Source organism: Mobula hypostoma, unplaced genomic scaffold, assembly GCF_963921235.1.
Source record: "Mobula hypostoma unplaced genomic scaffold, sMobHyp1.1 scaffold_36, whole genome shotgun sequence".
NCBI classification, from domain to species: Eukaryota; Metazoa; Chordata; class Chondrichthyes; order Myliobatiformes; family Myliobatidae; genus Mobula; species Mobula hypostoma.
Genome location: NW_026948187.1, coordinates 5,138,220 through 5,156,596, shown reverse-complemented (window position 1 = coordinate 5,156,596; position 18,377 = coordinate 5,138,220). Strand labels below are relative to the sequence as shown.

The 18,377-nt window shown below is 49.1% G+C and overlaps 1 protein-coding gene and 3 non-coding genes across 4 annotated transcripts; 2 read left to right on the top strand and 2 right to left on the bottom strand.

Moving 5' to 3' along the window:
• Positions 1-569: 569 nt before the first annotated feature.
• LOC134341598 (sex peptide receptor-like) lies at positions 570-3,168 on the bottom strand. Its single transcript, XM_063039460.1, has 2 exons — positions 3,085-3,168; positions 570-2,424 (listed from the first exon to the last, which is right to left on the bottom strand). Exon 2 carries the CDS (start codon positions 2,408-2,410, stop codon positions 1,748-1,750), a length of 663 nt encoding a protein of 220 aa, XP_062895530.1. The 5' UTR covers positions 2,411-2,424; positions 3,085-3,168; the 3' UTR covers positions 570-1,747.
• Positions 3,169-11,959: 8,791 nt separating this feature from the next.
• On the bottom strand, positions 11,960-12,041 carry trnas-gcu (transfer RNA serine (anticodon GCU)). Its single transcript has one exon. It is a non-coding gene; the product is annotated as a tRNA-Ser (tRNA).
• An 874-nt stretch (positions 12,042-12,915) lies between these two features.
• trnar-ucg (transfer RNA arginine (anticodon UCG)) lies at positions 12,916-13,008 on the top strand. The gene is made up of 2 exons: positions 12,916-12,952; positions 12,973-13,008. It is a non-coding gene; the product is annotated as a tRNA-Arg (tRNA).
• Positions 13,009-15,613: 2,605 nt separating this feature from the next.
• trnae-cuc (transfer RNA glutamic acid (anticodon CUC)) lies at positions 15,614-15,685 on the top strand. Its single transcript has one exon. It is a non-coding gene; the product is annotated as a tRNA-Glu (tRNA).
• Positions 15,686-18,377: the final 2,692 nt, after the last annotated feature.

Genomic DNA, 18,377 nt, shown 5'->3' with positions numbered 1-18,377 from the left:
ACTCGCGGCACTAAAAGGCTAAAATAGGTTGGGAAACTCTGCTGTAGAAGAAAGAGTTAAATCACAGGATGAGCATAATTGTCCATGGATGGGATCCGCACCATCTGAGCAGACGAGGAGTCAACATGAAGCGTTCGACGCCAGGCTAAAAGTTGGGGATCTCTTCCCAGAAACTGAGTGGCTCCTTGTGACAATATAGGACCAGGTGGATGACACAAAAATAACAGAAATACACATCAAAAAAACTAACAAATTCAAGACGAAGTGTATTTTGCTGTGTTGTGCCTCTCTCGGGCTCTAAAGCAGAATATGTTGTTTGAAACTATCCAACACATTACAGGATGCAACAACAATTTATTTCAATCTGTTTACTTACACAGATTGAGTGGCAAGCATCATTCACCAGAATCTCGCTTGAAGATGCAAACTCATGAAAGATACTATAGATTACTATAAATACACGCCTGCTCCAGTTTTAGAGTCGAATTCTGACAATTATATTACAACCGATCCATTATTAGAGATAGGGCGATACATGATCCCTGTCGGGATATAATATCACAGGATATACATGCAAAGACAATTTACTTGATTGGTATAGCCATTCCGACACACACAACACACAGAAATTGGTAAGTGAAAGACACCTGAAATATGCCGACTGGAAAGAGGGAAATGAAAGTCTGCGATACATGAACAATCGTCCCAATAGTTGTCATATGTACGACTGGTGTCATCCCAAAGTCAGTACACTAAAACAATGGACAATTAGAGCTGCAGGACAATAATAAACACCGCTAGAATAGGCCAAAAATTCATCGCAATTGAGAAATGAGTTTTTTGTCTATGTCCATACCTCACGTTTTACCAGTTTTAACTGAGTAAAACTAAAATTAACGTTAAACATGCGATTGTGCTGCGGAGAACACGCGGGGGCGGGGGAGGGGGGTCGGTGGGATTCAACGTGCAGTTTGCATGGATGGAAATTTATGAAAAAATCAGGAAGTGAGGTGACATTTTTCCTTGAAGCAGAGTAAGCATTTGGTTACTCCATGGAAATCTGCACAATTATGAACCAAATCCAGGATTTCTGTAGCGTTAATCATTTCTCCATGACAGGTTTATCTAATATGAAGGACAAGTGCGAGGTTCATGCAGACTGTTGATTTGCTTTTTCATTTCACTCTGATGCAAAAGACTAAAGTAACAAATGAGATGCCATTTTGCCGATTCGGACTTGAATGTACCCGGATCCTCTCCCGCTTTATCATTACCGAAAGGGATATGGCGGTGACAGGAGCCGGAATATGGTGGGGAAATAAACATAAAAGATAGGGTGAGTTCAATAATTGATAGGAGGTGGGTGTCGCGGGCTGAAGATGTGAATGTGTATTTTCCTGTGTTGTGCCTCGCTCGGGCTCTAAACCAGTTTTATTCTCCCCGCTGACATGTTGTTCGGTGTCAGTTCTGCAATGTTAAGATGGAAATCACCACAACCCCCCCTGAGAAGAGCTTAGATATTTTGTTTATTAGTTAGTTGAATAATTGACATGAGCGGATATTTCGCAGCGCTGATGAACTGCTCTCTGAACTTGGACTGAGTTACCCCATAAATAAACGTGTTTGTGCAAGAACTTAATATCATCAGCATGTCTCCGGTGTGTTGAAAAATGTATTCCGAATCGTTGTAATTATTGTGATCCAATCCGGCAATTGTGTTATAAAGAAATTCAGAAACTTTTACTGGTCACAGGATGATGAAGCTGCAGGAGATGGTGAGAAGTAAGATCACAGACCTCCTCCTGCTCTCCATCTCCGGGTCACTGCGGTTCTCCGCCTTGCTCTGACCCCTCAGCCCCTTACGGACGCGACTAGTCACTAAAATGTGTCTGACTGTCAGAGCGTTGAACAGTAGTATTAACACGAACGGGAGTGATAGCGTTAGGACGGGAGAAAGCCGGTTATATCCCGACCACCCGGGATCCGTATAGTAGCCCGGTATTTCAATACAGTCCCAGGGTGTATTGTCAACCACTCTCACAGGACGATATATAAAGAATTCGGGCACATTATTAAAACAGAGCAAAACGCCGGTTGTTGTCAGAACCACAGCCGCAGTTTTCCCGGTGCAATATTTTATTTTCCACTTCTGCGAACAAATGGCGACAAACCGATCAAATGTAAAAGTGACGGTGAACCAGACAGAACTTTCTGTGGCTGCCTCTCCCAGGACAGAGATCACACTGCACACGGGGGTGATGTCCAGGAAAGTCCCGGGGAAGTAATAATAACCGACCCGCCACAATATCCCCGCAAACACGATGGTCAGTAGATCCGCCGCTGCCGTGGCCACCAGGTAGCGAGTGGTGCGGGTGGAGAGGCCGCACTTTCCCCGGGACAGGATCACCATCGCCACTAAATTCACTGGAAAACAACAGAGAGAGCGAGCGAGTTACTGTCTGTCCGCTCCGTGGGTCCCGGGGCAGGGAGATGCTGGAAATGGAGAGCAGCTCATTCCCGGAGGTTTAAAACGCGGAAGGCGGGGATCACCGGCGCCTCAAAGATGCCGATGCCGGGAGAAACGTTACGGTCCGGGGCGCTGACTGCACGGAGAGCAGGGTTCGGGAAGGAGGCCGGGAACGCTTTGGAAAATCAATGTAAATCTCTGTCCATCAGGTTTCTGACTGATATGCAAAGCCGAGAAAGCCTCGGCAACTTTCTCAGCGACAGTGATTCCCGCTATCCGGTCACATCTGTTCACACCGTCCGGTCCCGCTCAGCCCCGCTGTCTCCGACTTTGTCCACGGACAGTTTCCAAAGCTCGTTGCAGATTTACTTCCCCCGTTCGCAGGCATCGATCTCCTCCTCGGCTTCCGCCCTCTCGGGCCCGGCTCGGCTGGCTTATTTTAAATTCTGCACCTACTCTTCGCCGCGGTTCCTTCACACTCTGTCAGGGGATCGGATCAGAAACTTCCCGTGTTGGTTTTATTTAATATTCTCCCTGACCCGCTCCGAATTACTGCGGCGTTACTCTAAATGCTCCGGTGCTGATGGTCCCGGAGCGGAGTGTCGCCTGTAACTTACCCCGTCTGACCTGTATCGGACCCCACTGTGTCGGCTCTGAACTCTGGCTTCACTCCATCGATATCAGGGCGTGGAAACAAACCCTGGGAAACAAAAACCCACAGACACCCCTATTTAATTTTTCCAAACTCCCGAAACCTTCGGGATCTAATACACGGTCGGTGTCATTTTCAGGATATAAATGTACATTTTGTGTCAATAGCGGACTGTGGAATATTGATTTGGTCCCTCAGCCAAACTGTTGACACAGTTTGGGAACAACTGGGCTCCAGGCACCGGTCCCTACAACACCGACTGGGACATCATGCAGGCCTATGAAGGGTCTTATTCTTCCAGTGGCCACACATTTTAATTCCACGTCCCATTCCCATTCTGATATGTCTATCCACGGCCTCCTCTACTGTCAAGATGAAGCCACACTCAGGTTGGAGGAACAACACCTTATATTCCATCTGGGTAGCCTCCAACCTGATGGCATGAACATTGAAGAGTGAGTAAGGGATTTGAAAGCTGGAGGGGGAGGGGGAGATGCAAAATGATAGGAGAAGACAGGAGGGGGAGGGATGGAGCCGAGAGCTGGACAGGTGATAGGCAGAAGGGGATACGAGAGGATCATGGGACAGGAGGTCCGGGAAGAAAGACGGGGGGGGGGGGGGGGTGACCCAGAGGATGGGCAAGAGGTATAGTCAGAGGGAAAGAGGGAGAAAAAGGAGAGTGAGAGAAAGAATGTGTACATAAAAATGAGTAACAGATGGGGTACGAGGGGGAGGTGGGGCCTAGCGGAATTTAGAGAAGTCAATGTTCATGCCATCAGGTTGGAGGCTACCCATACGGAATATAAGGTGTTGTTCCTCCAACCTGAGTGTGGCTTCATCTTTACAGTAGAGGAGGCCGTGGATAGACATGTCAGAATGGGAATGGGATGTGGAATTAAAATGTGTGGCCACTGGGAGATCTTGCTTTCTCTGGCAGACAGAGCATAGATGTTCAGCAAAGCGGTCTCCCAGTCTGCGTCGGGTCTCACCAATATATAAAAGGCCACATCGGGAGCACCGGACGCAGTATATCACCCCAGTCGACTCACAGGTGAAGTGATGCCTCACCTGGAAGGACTGTTTCGGGCCCTGAATGGTGGTAAGGGAGGAAGTGTAAGGGCATGTGTAGCACTTGTTCCGCTTACATGGATAAGTGCCAGGAGGGAGATCAGTGGGGAGGGATGGGGGGGACGAATGGACAAGGGAGTTGTGTAGGGAGCGATCCCTGCGGAATGCAGAGAGAGGCGGGGAGGGAAAGATATGCTTAGTGGTGGGATCCCGTTGGAGGTGGCGGAAGTTACGGAGAATAATATGTTGGACCCGGAGGCTGGTGGGGTGGTAGGTGAGGACCAGGGGAACCCTATTCCTAGTGGGGTGGTGGGAGGATGGAGTGAGAGCAGATGTACGTGAAATGGGGGAGATGCGTTTAAGAGCAGAGTTGATAGTGGAGGAAGGGAAGCCCCTTTCTTTAAAAAATGAAGACATCTCCCTCGTCCTAGAATGAAAAGCCTCATCCTGAGAGCAGATGCGGCGGAGATGGAGGAATTGCGAGAAGGGGATGGCGTTTTTGCAAGAGACAGGGTGAGAAGAGGAATAGTCCAGATAGCTGTGAGAGTCAGTAGGCTTATAGTAGACATCAGTGGATAAGCTGTCTCCAGAGACAGAGACAGAAAGATCTAGAAAGGGGAAGGAGGTGTCGGAAATGGACCAGGTAATCTTGAGGGCAGGGTGAGAAGTTGGAGGCAAAGTTAATAAAGTCAACGAGTTCTGCATGCGTGCAGGAAGCAGCGCCAATGCAGTCGTCGATGTAGCGAAGGAAAAGTGGGGGACAGATACCAGAATAGGCACGGAACATAGATTGTTCCACAAACCCAACAAAAAGGCAGGCATAGCTAGGACCCATACGGGTGCCCATAGCTACACCTTTAGTTTGGAGGAAATGGGAGGAGCAAAAGGAGAAATTATTAAGAGTAAGGACTAATTCTGCTAGACGGAGCAGAGTGGTGGTAGAGGGGAACTGATTAGGTCTGGAATCCAAAAAGAAGCGTAGAGCTTTGAGACCTTCCTGATGGGGGATGGAAGTATATAGGGACTGGACATCCAAGGTGAAAATAAAGCGGTGGGGGCCAGGGAACTTAAAATCATCGAAAAGTTTAAGAGCGTGAGAAGTGTCACGAACATAGGTCGGAAGGGATTGAACAAGGGGTGATAAAACAGTGTCGAGGTATGCAGAAACGAGTTCGGTGGGGCAGGAGCAAGCTGAGACAATAGGTCGGCCAGGACAGGCAGGTTTGTGGATCTTGGGTAGGAGGTAGAAACGGGAAGTGCGGGGTGTGGGAACTATAAGGTTGGTAGCAGTGGATGGGAGATCCCCTGAGCGGATAAAGTCGGTGATAGTGTGGGAGACAATGGCCTGGTGCTCCTTAGTGGGGTCACGATCGAGGGGTAAATAAGAGGAGGTATCCGCGAGTTGTCGCTGTGCCTCGGCAAGGTAGAGGTCAGTACGCCAGACTACAACAGCACCCCCCTTATCAGCGGGTTTAATAATAGTTAGGATTAGTGCGGAGGGAGCGGAGAGCAGAGCGTTCCGAAGGAGTGAGGTTGGAATGGGGACAAAGTGCGGTGAAGTCGAGACGGTTAATGTCCCGTCGGCAGTTGGCAATAAAGAGATCCAGAGCAGGCAGAAGACCAGAGCGGGGTGTCCATGAAGAAGAGGAGGGATGAAGACGGAAGAAGGGGTCATCGGTGGGGGTGGAAGAGTCCTTGCCGAAGAAGTAGGCTCGGAGACGGAGACGGCGGAAGAAAAGTTCCGCATCATGGCGAACACGGAACTCGCTGAGGTGTGGGCGAAGGGGGACAAACGTGAGGCCCTTACTGAGAACAGAGCGTTCTGCCTCCGACAGTTGAAGGTCGGAGGGGATGGTAAAGACCCGGCACGGATGAGAGCTGGGATCAGAGGGGGGAAGGGGGAGGCTGGTGGTGTCAATGGAGAGGGGAGGGTTGGGGTGAGAGGAAGATGGAGCCTCTGAGGGCCCAGGAGCTGACGGTGGGATCTGAGGAAGACGGGGCTGCGGAGTGGTGGTGGGGGAAGGGGAGACGGGAGTCACAACAGCAGCACATAAAGACCCGGCCTGGAGTTCAAGGCTGGAGTCGCAGTTGGTGGTTGCGCGATCGCTTTGAATGTCTCCATGGTCGTTGTTGGAGTCCGGGTTTTGAATATGTCCTGAGGTGTTGGAGCCGCCGAGACCAACGGCAGGGGCCGCAACCGAAAGTTCATGCCTGCTAGCGTCGGGGCCGGCAGGCTCTGCAGTCCGTAGATGTAAGATCTTGCGATCTTTGCCTAACATGACAAAGTCAAAGAAACGGCGATTGCAGGCGTGGATCCGACGGAGGATGAAATAGCGGGTAGGACCATTACAGACGGCGAAGAAAGTGTCCCGAAGGTGTGGAAGGGTCTGGGATAGGGACACCAAGTACCTCCTCATGGCGGAGAGCGTCACCTTCAGAGCTTGACGGGAGAAGCGGAGAGAGGCAGAGTCAATGAAATGTGAGTACCTGGGATCCTCAGAAGGTCCAAATTGAGAGGCTTGGAAACGAATCCTAAAGCCAACTGGAGTAAGTTGGCGACGGAGGCACGTTCCAAGAAAGGATACATGGCAGTGATAGCGAGTTTGAGTCAAAGTCTGGTCGAAAAGTTGAAGAGCCGAAGAAATCACAGATGGGGAGCAGTAAGAGATGGTTTCACTGAACTCCCGTCGAAGAGAGGATCTAAACTTCTTCGGTGTAGGCATCACCGGAAGAGGCTTCGCAGTAGTGAATTTAAACGCAAACAACAGGAATTCTGCAGATGCTGGAAATTCAAGCAACATACATCAAAGTTGCTGGTGAACGCAGCAGGCCAGGCAGCATCTATAGGAAGAGGCGCAGTCGACGTTTCAGGCCGAGACCCTTCGTCAGGACTAACTGAAGGAAGAGTGAGTAAGGGATTTGAAAGCTGGAGGGGGAGGGGGAGATGCAAAATGATAGGAGAAGACAGGAGGGGGAGGGATGGAGCCGAGAGCTGGACAGGTGATAGGCAGAAGGGGATACGAGAGGATCATGGGACAGGAGGTCCGGGAAGAAAGACGGGGGAGGGGTGACCCAGAGGATGGGCAAGAGGTATATTCAGAGGGACAGAGGGAGAAAAAGGAGACACCTCCTTCGGGACACTTTCTTCGCCGTCTGTAATGGTCCTACCCGCTATTTCATCCTACGTCGGATCCACGCCTGCAATCGCCGTTTCTTTGACTTTGTCATGTTAGGCAAAGATCGCAAGATCTTACATCTACGGACTGCAGAGCCTGCCGGCCCCGACGCTAGCAGGCATGAACTTTCGGTTGCGGTCCCTGCCGTTGGTCTCGGCGGCTCCAACACCTCAGGACATATTCAAAACCCGGACTCCAACAACGACCATGGAGACATTCAAAGCGATCGCGCAACCACCAACTGCGACTCCAGCCTTGAACTCCAGGCCGGGTCTTTATGTGCTGCTGTTGTGACTCCCGTCTCCCCTTCCCCCACCACCGCTCTGCAACCCCGTCTTCCTCAGATCCCACCGTCAACTCCTGGGTACTCAGAGGCTCCATCTTCCTCTCACCCCAACCCTCCCCTCTCCATTGACACCCCCAGCCTCCCCCTCCCCCCTCTGATCCCAGCTCTCATCCGTGCCGGGTCTTTACCATCCCCTCCGACCTTCAACTGTCGGAGGCAGAACGCTCTGTTCTCAGTAAGGGCCTCACGTTTGTCCCCCTTCGCCCACACCTCAGCGAGTTCCGTGTTCGCCATGATGCGGAACTTTTCTTCCGCCGTCTCCGTCTCCGAGCCTACTTCTTCGGCAAGGACTCTTCCACCCCCACCGATGACCCCTTCTTCCGTCTTCATCCCTCCTCTTCTTCATGGACACCCCGCTCTGGTCTTCTGCCTGCTCTGGATCTCTTTATTGCCAACTGCCGACGGGACATTAACCGTCTCGACTTCACCGCACTTTGTCCCCATTCCAACCTCACTCCTTCGGAACGCTCTGCTCTCCGCTCCCTCCGCACTAATCCTAACATTATTATTAAACCCGCTGATAAGGGGGGTGCTGTTGTAGTCTGGCGTACTGACCTCTACCTTGCCGAGGCACAGCGACAACTCGCGGATACCTCCTCTTATTTACCCCTCGATCGTGACCCCACTAAGGAGCACCAGGCCATTGTCTCCCACACTATGAACGACTTTATCCGCTCAGGGGATCTCCCATCCACTGCTACCAACCTTATAGTTCCCACACCCCGCACTTCCCGTTTCTACCTCCTACCCAAGATCCACAAACCTGCCTGTCCTGGCCGACCTATTGTCTCAGCTTGCTCCTGCCCCACTGAACTCGTTTCTGTACACCTCGACACTGTTTTATCACCCCTTGTTCAATCCCTTCCGACCTATGTTCGTGACACTTCTCACGCTCTTAAACTTTTCGATGATTTTAAGTTCCCTGGCCCCCACCGCTTTATTTTCACCATGGATGTCCAGTCCCTATATACTTCCATCCCCCATCAGGAAGGTCTCAAAGCTCTACGCTTCTTTTTGGATTCCAGACCTAATCAGTTCCCCTCTACCACCACTCTGCTCCGTCTAGCAGAATTAGTCCTTACTCTTAATAATTTCTCCTTTTGCTCCTCCCATTTCCTCCAAACTAAAGGTGTAGCTATGGGCACCCGTATGGGTCCTAGCTATGCCTGCCTTTTTGTTGGGTTTGTGGAACAATCTATGTTCCGTGCCTATTCTGGTATCTGTCCCCCACTTTTCCTTCGCTACATCGACGACTGCATTGGCGCTGCTTCCTGCACGCATGCAGAACTCGTTAACTTTATTAACTTTGCCTCCAACTTTCACCCTGCCCTCAAGTTTACCTGGTCCATTTCTGACACCTCCCTCCCCTTTCTAGATCTTTCTGTCTCTGTCTCTGGAGACAGCTTATCCACTGATGTCTACTATAAGCCTACTGACTCTCACAACTATCTGGACTATTCCTCTTCTCACCCTGTCTCTTGCAAAAACGCCATCCCCTTCTCGCAATTCCTCCGTCTCCGCCGCATCTGCTCTCAGGATGAGGCTTTTCATTCTAGGACGAGGGAGATGTCTTCATTTTTTAAAGAAAGGGGCTTCCCTTCCTCCACTATCAACTCTGCTCTTAAACGCATCTCCCACATTTCACGTACATCTGCTCTCACTCCATCCTCCCACCACCCCACTAGGAATAGGGTTCCCCTGGTCCTCACCTACCACCCCACCAGCCTCCGGGTCCAACATATTATTCTCCGTAACTTCCGCCACCTCCAACGGGATCCCACCACTAAGCATATCTTTCCCTCCCCGCCTCTCTCTGCATTCCGCAGGGATCGCTCCCTACACAACTCCTTTGTCCATTCGTCCCCCCCATCCCTCCCCACTGATCTCCCTCCTGGCACTTATCCGTGTAAGCGGAACAAGTGCTACACATGCCCTTACACTTCCTCCCTTACCACCATTCAGGGCCCCAAACAGTCCTTCCAGGTGAGGCATCACTTCACCTGTGAGTCGACTGGGGTGATATACTGCGTCCGGTGCTCCCGATGTGGCCTTTTATATATTGGTGAGACCCGACGCAGACTGGGAGACCGCTTTGCTGAACATCTACGCTCTGTCCGCCAGAGAAAGCAGGATCTCCCAGTGGCCACACATTTTAATTCCACATCCCATTCCCATTCTGACATGTCTATCCACGGCCTCCTCTACTGTAAAGATGAAGCCACACTCAGGTTGGAGGAACAACACCTTATATTCCGTCTGGGTAGCCTCCAACCTGATGGCATGAACATTGACTTCTCTAACTTCCGCTAGGCCCCACCTCCCCCTCGTACCCCATCTGTTACTCTTTTTAATGCACACATTCTTTCTCTCACTCTCCTTTTTCTCCCTCTGTCCCTCTGAATATACCTCTTGCCCATCCTCTGGGTCACCCCCCCCCCCGTCTTTCTTCCTGGACCTCCTGTCCCATGATCCTCTCGTATCCCCTTCTGCCTATCACCTGTCCAGCTCTCGGCTCCATCCCTCCCCCTCCTGTCTTCTCCTATCATTTTGCATCTCCCCCTCCCCCTCCAGCTTTCAAATCCCTTACTCACTCTTCCTTCAGTTAGTCCTGACGAAGGGTCTCGGCCTGAAACGTCGACTGCGCCTCTTCCTATAGATGCTGCCTGGCCTGCTGCGTTCACCAGCAACTTTGATGTATGTTCCTTCCTTTTCTGGTCGGGATGCCGGTGACTAGTCGGTATTAGGGCCGCATCTTTTCAACTTATAAGCCAGAAATTGGTGACTTGCCGTCAAAGTTGCGGACAATCCAACGTAGGTTGAAGGGTAGGTGGTCTTGAGGAAGCAGAAAATTTGCAGAAGACCTTGGTCAAATGAAGAGATAGGCAATGAAGTGTCAGATGGACTATACGGTAGAAAGGGAGGCAAATGGGCTGTCAACATTTATTTCTAGAGAACTAGAAAATAAAAACAAATATGTAATGCGGAGCCTTTATAAGACTTTCATGTGACTGCAGTTGGAATATGGTGAACGGTTCGGGTCCCTTATCTAAAACGGATGTGCCGGCGAAGGAGCTAGTCCAGAGGACCGTCACGGTAATGATGCCCCGAATAAAAGAGTTACATGTGAGAAATATTTTAGGACCTTGGACTTTGGTCGTTGGAATTTGTAAGAATGAGTCGGGGATCTCATTGAAATCTATCGAATATTGACAGACCAAGATAGAATGGACCTGGAGATGATTTTGATGTCGTGCTAGAGTCGAGGACCAGCGGGCACAACCTCAGATAAGGACGTCACTTTAGAAAAGGGACGAGAATCAACTTCTGTAGCCAGAAAGTTATGGATTTGTGGAATTTATTGCCACGGTTAGCCGTGAAAAGCAAGTAACTGGATATATTTAAAGCGGCGGTTGAGGAGGTGGACAGGTAGTAAGGGTGTCAAATGTGACGAGGAGAAGGCAGGTGAATGGAGTTGAGAGGAATTATATGTATGACCGTAAGACCATAAGGCACAGGAGCAGAATTCGGCCATCTGGCCCATCGAGTCTGCTCCGCCATTCAATCATGGCTGATCATTTTTTTTCTCTCCTCATGAACTCCAGTTCCCAGCCCTCTCCCCATAACCTTTGGTGCCATATCTAGTCAAAAACCTACCAATCTCTGCCTTAAATACGCCCAGCGACCTGGCCTCCACAAATGGATGTGGCAATAAATTCCACAAATTTACCACCATTTGGCCAAATAAATCTCTACGCATCTCTGTTTTGAAAGGGCGTCCCTCTATCTTGACGCTGTGCCCCCTTGTCCTAGACTCCCCTACCATGGGAATCACCCTTTCCACATCTACTCTGTCTAGTCCTTTCAACATTCGAATAGTTTCAATTAGATCCCCCTCTCATCCTTCTGAATTCCAGCCAGTACAGTCCCGGAGTCATCAATCATCCTTGTGAACGTCCTCTAGACTCTCTCCAGTGCCAGCCCGTATTTTCTAAGATGAGGCACCCAAAACAGTTCACAATATTCAAGGTGAGACGTCAGCCGTGATGGAATGGCGGAGATCGGTGAGCCGAATAGCCTAATTTTGCTCCTATATCTTGCGGTATTGAGGCCAAATTTGGTGATAAATTAATGATGAATATCGCTTTTCATGACTCAGATAACAAACCGCCTGGCGTCCCTGTGACAAATTTGGAAGCTTGGATATTTTAAAGTGACAGTTTCAAAAGTGGTCCTCCCTGATTAACATGTCGCGACGAGGATGGGATTCGAACCCATGCGTGCAGAGCACAATGGATGAGCAGTCCATCGCCTTAACCTCTCGGCCACCTCGTCTGCTCTTCTCTCTCTTGTGCTCCGAAGTTCTGATTTTCTTCACAGCATTTAAAACTTCTGCTTTAGGTCCACCCATGTGTGTTCAGATTCTAGGCCGAATTACTTTGCTCGCCGTGCTTACCAGAATTCATGGAGTTTGGGTAAGGACAGTTTAGAGAGATGTGTGCCAACCACAGGAAACATGGAAATAGGTATTTTATGCACTTTGGACCCCATGGACGTGCTGTGACACACCTATCGAATCCGTGCTCTGTAACTCGGAGAAACTGTCAATGTTTTGAGTTGTAAAACGAGATAAATTTATGTCGAATTAAATAAAATTTCAATAGCTTTGTTATCATATTGCTTGATTTCAAGTAAACAGATATTATAGGAATTTGCCATCTGGTTCAGAATGACGATTTTCCCTGTTTTGGGCAAATGCAATAACCCGACAGCTACCACATTATGACGCGCTGACGTCACGCCCGGCTGTGCGCAGCCGCAGATCCGAACACCCTGACGCTTACCCGACACATACACATGGCTGCTCGGTTCGGGATACCAAACCAACGGCTGAAATACCTGAAAAGAAATCGAGTTCACTCTATCAATAATGTTTTGAATGTGGTGGACCATTTCACTGATTCCAATCCCAGAATATAACGCCGCTGTAAAAGACCGTGGCATGTGCCTTTGAGAATTCCTTTCTGTGTGACAGAAACTAAATATTGTACAGCCCAAAGCAGGAATGCATGGAGAGATATTGACAACAGGTCGAATGTTCACCTGGGATGAAATCACTGCTTGCGTGTACTTTTAGCTCGGTCAGGAAGCCACTTAACAGGTGGAAACTCCTTGCAGCATTCAGCATGTTCCCTTTCTCACAAAATACGGCCGTGTGGCCTAATGGATAAGGCCTCTGACTTCGGTGCTTGACATGGTGGAAGTTATCAGAAGATTGCAGGTTCGAGTCCTGCCTCGGTCGTTTTGAAAACCTGGCGGATTCGGTTCCATTCTGTCTCTCACTCCCTGCAGCCAACTGCTTGTCTCAATTCCGCGTGGAGATTAACCGGAGTACTACACCCTCGGTGAAAACGTAATGCCTCGTCTTCACAACATATAATATTATGCGGTATTTCTGCAGACACTTTCATAAACAATTGGTTGGAGCTTCTCAGACGCTCAGGAGGTGCTGCTGGGAAGGTGAAGTTTATTTCCCATTGAGCTCCGTCTCCGAGCACACCTTATCGGCGAGCATTCACCACCCAGCAGTGAAGGTACATTGTCCTGTCTCCAACCCTCCTCCTCTTCTTGGACTCAGCGCGCTGGTCCTCTGCCTGTTGTGGGATATCTTCATCACTAATTGCCAACTGGACATCAACCGCCTCAGCATCAGGTATCCTCACTTCTCCTCGTACCTTATCCCTCTGAATACGCTGCCCTCCCAAATCTCAACCCCCATCCCCAAATTTACCTTCAATCTCGCAGACAAAGTGCTGCTGTTGTAGAGTGGCGGACTGACCTCTACCTTGCTGAGACAAGACGGGAACTCTCAGACACTTCTTCATCCCTACACCTTGAATAATCCCGACTGCGGACGATCACAGAACTGTCTCCTGGATGTGGACGATCACAGAACTGTCTCCGGGGTGCGGACGACCACAGAACTGTCTCCGACATTATCACTGTCGTCATCAACTCTGGAGAACCTGCATTCACTGTAGAAAACTCATGGTTCCATTGCCGGGAACTGCTCGCTCTACCTCCGACTGGATTCACAAGTCTATTTGTCCGGGTAGGCTCATTGTCTCTGCCTGCTCCTGCCCCACTGATTATATGTTCTCATAGCTCCAGTCCATCCTATGCCCCATACTCAGTCCCTTCCCACCTGCATTCGCGAACCTTCCCGTGCTCTTGATTGACTCACTAACTTTCAGTTCCCTGGCTATGACCGTCTCATTTTCTCTATGGACGTCCAGTCCCGCTATTAAAAGGGCCTTAAAACTCTCCATATTTCACAAGGAAAGAACCAACCAGTTCCCTTCTATCTTCACCATCCTCCGCCTGGCAGAGCCGGATCTCACCTCAACAGTTTCTCCTTCGGCTGTTTCCACTTACTCCAGATTCAATGGGTAGCCATGGACACCCGCATGAGTCCAGATATGTCTCCCTTTTCGTTGGCTATGTAAAACAGTCCATGTACCTGTCATGGTCCGGTCCGTGAAATCCGCATTCCGGTTCACGGTCCGGTTCATCGATCCTTATTCCGGGTTTTCCTTTTTTCCCTTGTTCCATTGAGTGCCTTAATTGAGGCACCTGATTCTCGTTTTGGGCTGGCACATAAGTACCTCTGGAAACCAAGGATTGGCTGCTGGGTTGTTCCCTTCCCCTCCCCATCTGAAACCCTCACAGTTACCTCGGCGGTTTCCGGCAGTCACCTCGGCAAGTATCCTCGACAGTTATCCCGGCACTCCTAGAAGGGACCGCCGTGTGTCCCAGACACTGCGTCCCCCCTGCGTTCTAGAAGAGTCCCGGCCCTGCGTCCTGGAAGGTCCGTGCATTGTGTCCTAGAAGTGTTCCGGCCCTGCACCTTAAAAGTGTCCCGGCCCTGCGCCCTGGAAAGGTCCCTGCCCTGCGTCCTAGAAGGGTCCCGGCCCTGCGCTCCAAGGAGGGTCCCGGCTTCGTACGTAAGAGCCTAATCAAGCCGAGTCCAAGAACCGAGCCAAACCTACTCCTAGAGCCACGTCCTGGGCTGGAGCTTCTTGTCCTGTGCTGGATTTCCTCGTTTTGCGCTGGAGCTCTTCGCCCAGCCCAGGAGTCTCCGCCATTCCAGGAAAGCCTACCATTCCATCCCCAGACCATATTTCGGGCATTCTGAACGTCTGTTTCTCTTTCTCCTACCTCCATCCAGGCGGAGGGATGTTCACAAAGCGCGTTGGCCACTTGCGTAGGTTACGGCGTCGATTTGACGTAGAGTATAAATCAGCCTTTAGGACGAAGGCGCCAGATATGTCGGCAACAATGATGTGGTCGCGGGAATCGTAGGGCCAACTACTGAATTGCTTCGAGGCGATAGACAGAAATATAGAAAATGACCCAGGGCTCATAAGAGAAACTGAATGTCGCAATCTTTATAAAGACACGGAAAACGAGCGTTTACCACAGAGTCATTCAGAGTCTAGAGTGTTTCTTAACCAGAAGCCCTGGATGAGCAAAGGATCTGCAAAATGCTGAGCGGTGGATTCGTGGCAATGTTGATCACATTTACTCATTATTATTATTTATCTATAGGTTTTGTTTTATATTGACCCGCATCTGGGCCGTACCCTCCAAATATCCGGACCTGCCTCTCGGATTTTTTGCACTACCTTACTTCCCACTTTTCTAATTTTCTATTTATGATATATAATTTAATTTTTTAAAATATTTACTATCGATTTGTAATCCAGGGAGCGGGAAGTGCAGAATCAAATATCGCTGTGATGACTGTACGTTCTGGTATCAATGGTTTGACGACAATAAAGTATAAAGTATGAAGTATTTTGCTCATTTAATAGTTGTCCATTTCTGTGTGCTGCGTTTTATCAGCTTCCCTGATGGTCTAGTGGTTAGGATTCGGCGCTCTCACCACCGCGGCTCGGGTTCGATTCCCGGTCAGGGAATTAAAATATTGTCTGCTGTAATTTAATGTGCTAATTTTAAATTATGGTGTGGATTAATTTGCTTCCACTAGAATCCCATTCCTGTCTATGCTTAACCTGCAGCGGCCTGATTCAGCACCATAAAACCACAAAATATAGGAGCAGAATTAGGCCCTCGGGCACATCGGGTTTACTTCGACATTTCATCTCAGCCCCATTCTCCTGCTTTTGTATCATTTCATGCCCTGATCAATCAAACGAGGAAATCTATCGATCTCTGATAATTATACAAAAAAGACTTGGACTCCACGGGGGCCTGTGGCAATGAATTCGACAGATTAATCGCTCTATGGCTAAAGAACTCACTCCTCATCTCTGTTCTAAAAGGATGCTCCTCTATCTCGAGGCTGCGTCCTTTGGTCTTATTTTCTCCCACCATAGGAAACATCCTCTCAACATTCAAGGCCTTTCACCATTCGATAGGTTTCAATGAGGTCACCGCGTAACCTACTGAATTCCAGTGAATGCGGGCCCGGCGCCAGCAAACGCTCTTCATATCACTAGCCAATCCATCCTAGCATCATTTCTCTGAATCTCCTTGGAACCCTCTCCAGGTTCAGCAATACTTCCTCAGGTAAAGGAACTAAAAATGCTTACAATACTCCAAGTGAGGCCTCACCAGTGCTTTGTAAAGTCTCTGAATCACATCCTTGCTTTATATTGTTTTGTACATCAGTCACTGAAAGCAAGCATGCACGTACAGCAGGCAGTGAAGAAAGCTAATGGCATGCTGGCCTTCATAACAAGGGGAATTGAGTATAAGAGCAAAGAGGTCCTTCTGCAGCTGTACAGGGCCCTGGAGAGACCACACCTGGAGTACTGTGTGCAGTTTTGGTCTCCAAATTTGAGGAAGGACGGATAGAGCGCTTAAAGATGGCGGAATCAAAGGGTATGGGGATAAGGCAGGAACTGGATACTGATTGTGGATGATCAACCGTGATCACAGTGAATGCCAGTGCTGACTCGAAGGGCCCAGTTGCCTACCCCTGCACCTATTGTCTATTGTCTACATTCTCGTCCTCTTGAAATGAAAGCGAACATCGCATGTGCCTTTATCACCACAGATTCAACCTACAAATTAGCCTTTGGGACATTATGGTGAAGTTGTGTACGTCGCAATGGGAGGCCTGTACAAGGACTCCCAAGGCTCTTAGCGCCTCAGTTTTATTGCTTGCATTTTCTCTCCTTTTAGAAAGTGTGCTCCTTCATTTTTGATAGCAAAGTGTTCGACCATGTATCTCCCTGCACTGCATCCCATCTGCCACTTCTTTGTCCATTCTCCCAGCCTAAGTTCGTCTGTACCCTCTCTACCTCCGAGAAGGACCTCCTGCTCGTTTCGCTCTGAAGAATCTGTACATGGTGAGTGGAGTGATTCGACTATTCCAGGTTCCAGGTCCCTGCAGTGGAACTGTTGGAATGTTTCATTAATTTCATCTGCTTTACCGGTGAGATCAAAAAGCGTTTCATGACAATATTCTGTGCCCGTTTAGCGCTCATGTAAGCTTCTTCATCTAATCTATTTGCTATCTGTCTACCTGTGCACCAGCAAGACACGTTTAATTAGAAAGAGGACAGTCAACGTACCAGCGTCAACTCTGATTCTGAATATTGGTGGTTGATCGAAGTCTTCGTGTTTACACATTCGTCCCGGCGGTGAACGCATCACGGGATTCCATTGTTCCGCATTGCTCGTAAGAAGTGAAAAGTGAATCACAGACAATATGGTTGTTCAGCAATATGACTGCATCTCCATCGCCTGGTCATAGCGGTAGTCGGCTTAGTAACCAAGCATTCTTCTTTGCCATTGCCTTCCACATCATGTCTGTCCAGTGATATCTGACATAACCCACTGATACGAGTCGTGAAGGAATTATGAATTGATACAGGCTCTTCGACTCAAAGATCCATTCCGACCACCTTCCCACCAGAGTAAGTCCCAGTTTCCTGCGTGCGGACCATATTTCTCTAGTGCCCGCCCTTCTGTGAAACTGTTCTACCTGACTGATCTACTTCTTCTGGCAGCTCATTCCACATATTCACTGAACTCTTCATGGAAACGTTGCTGCCCATGTTCCTTTCAAATATTCTAATGTCAAATAATTTGGTCTCCTTTGCACAGACAAGAAGGCTGTTAACATTCGTTTTATCTCTGTTTTAAATCTCATTCTCCTCGTCTTGGAATGAGCAAACGACAGGCTGGGACAAGCTCTTTATATAACCCAGTTCTTGTCCTGAAATCGTCATTGTATAACTCACTTGCACTGTTTCCAGTTTAATGGCCTATTTTCTATAATAGAGCGTCCGAAACTCTACATAGCACTCTGTCCACAAACTCAAAAACGACCTATCATAATGTATTACTTTTCGTTCCTTCCTGTTGCCTTGAATGAGGAAGGCCGGAATGAGAAAAGGCTTTTCACTATACTTCCGAAATCAGCGAACAGTGAGCTTGTGCCTCTGGGTCCCTCGTGTCAACTGTACTCCGGAATTCCCTGCCATTTACAGCATAAGTGCTTTGCAAGTTTTATTTCTAAAATGTACGACATTATACATATTTGCGTGGCAATCCATTTACAACACATTCGCCACTTCTTTAACTGAACCAGGTACGCTTGTAATCAAGAGTAATCTCCCTCAGTATCAACAGCACCGC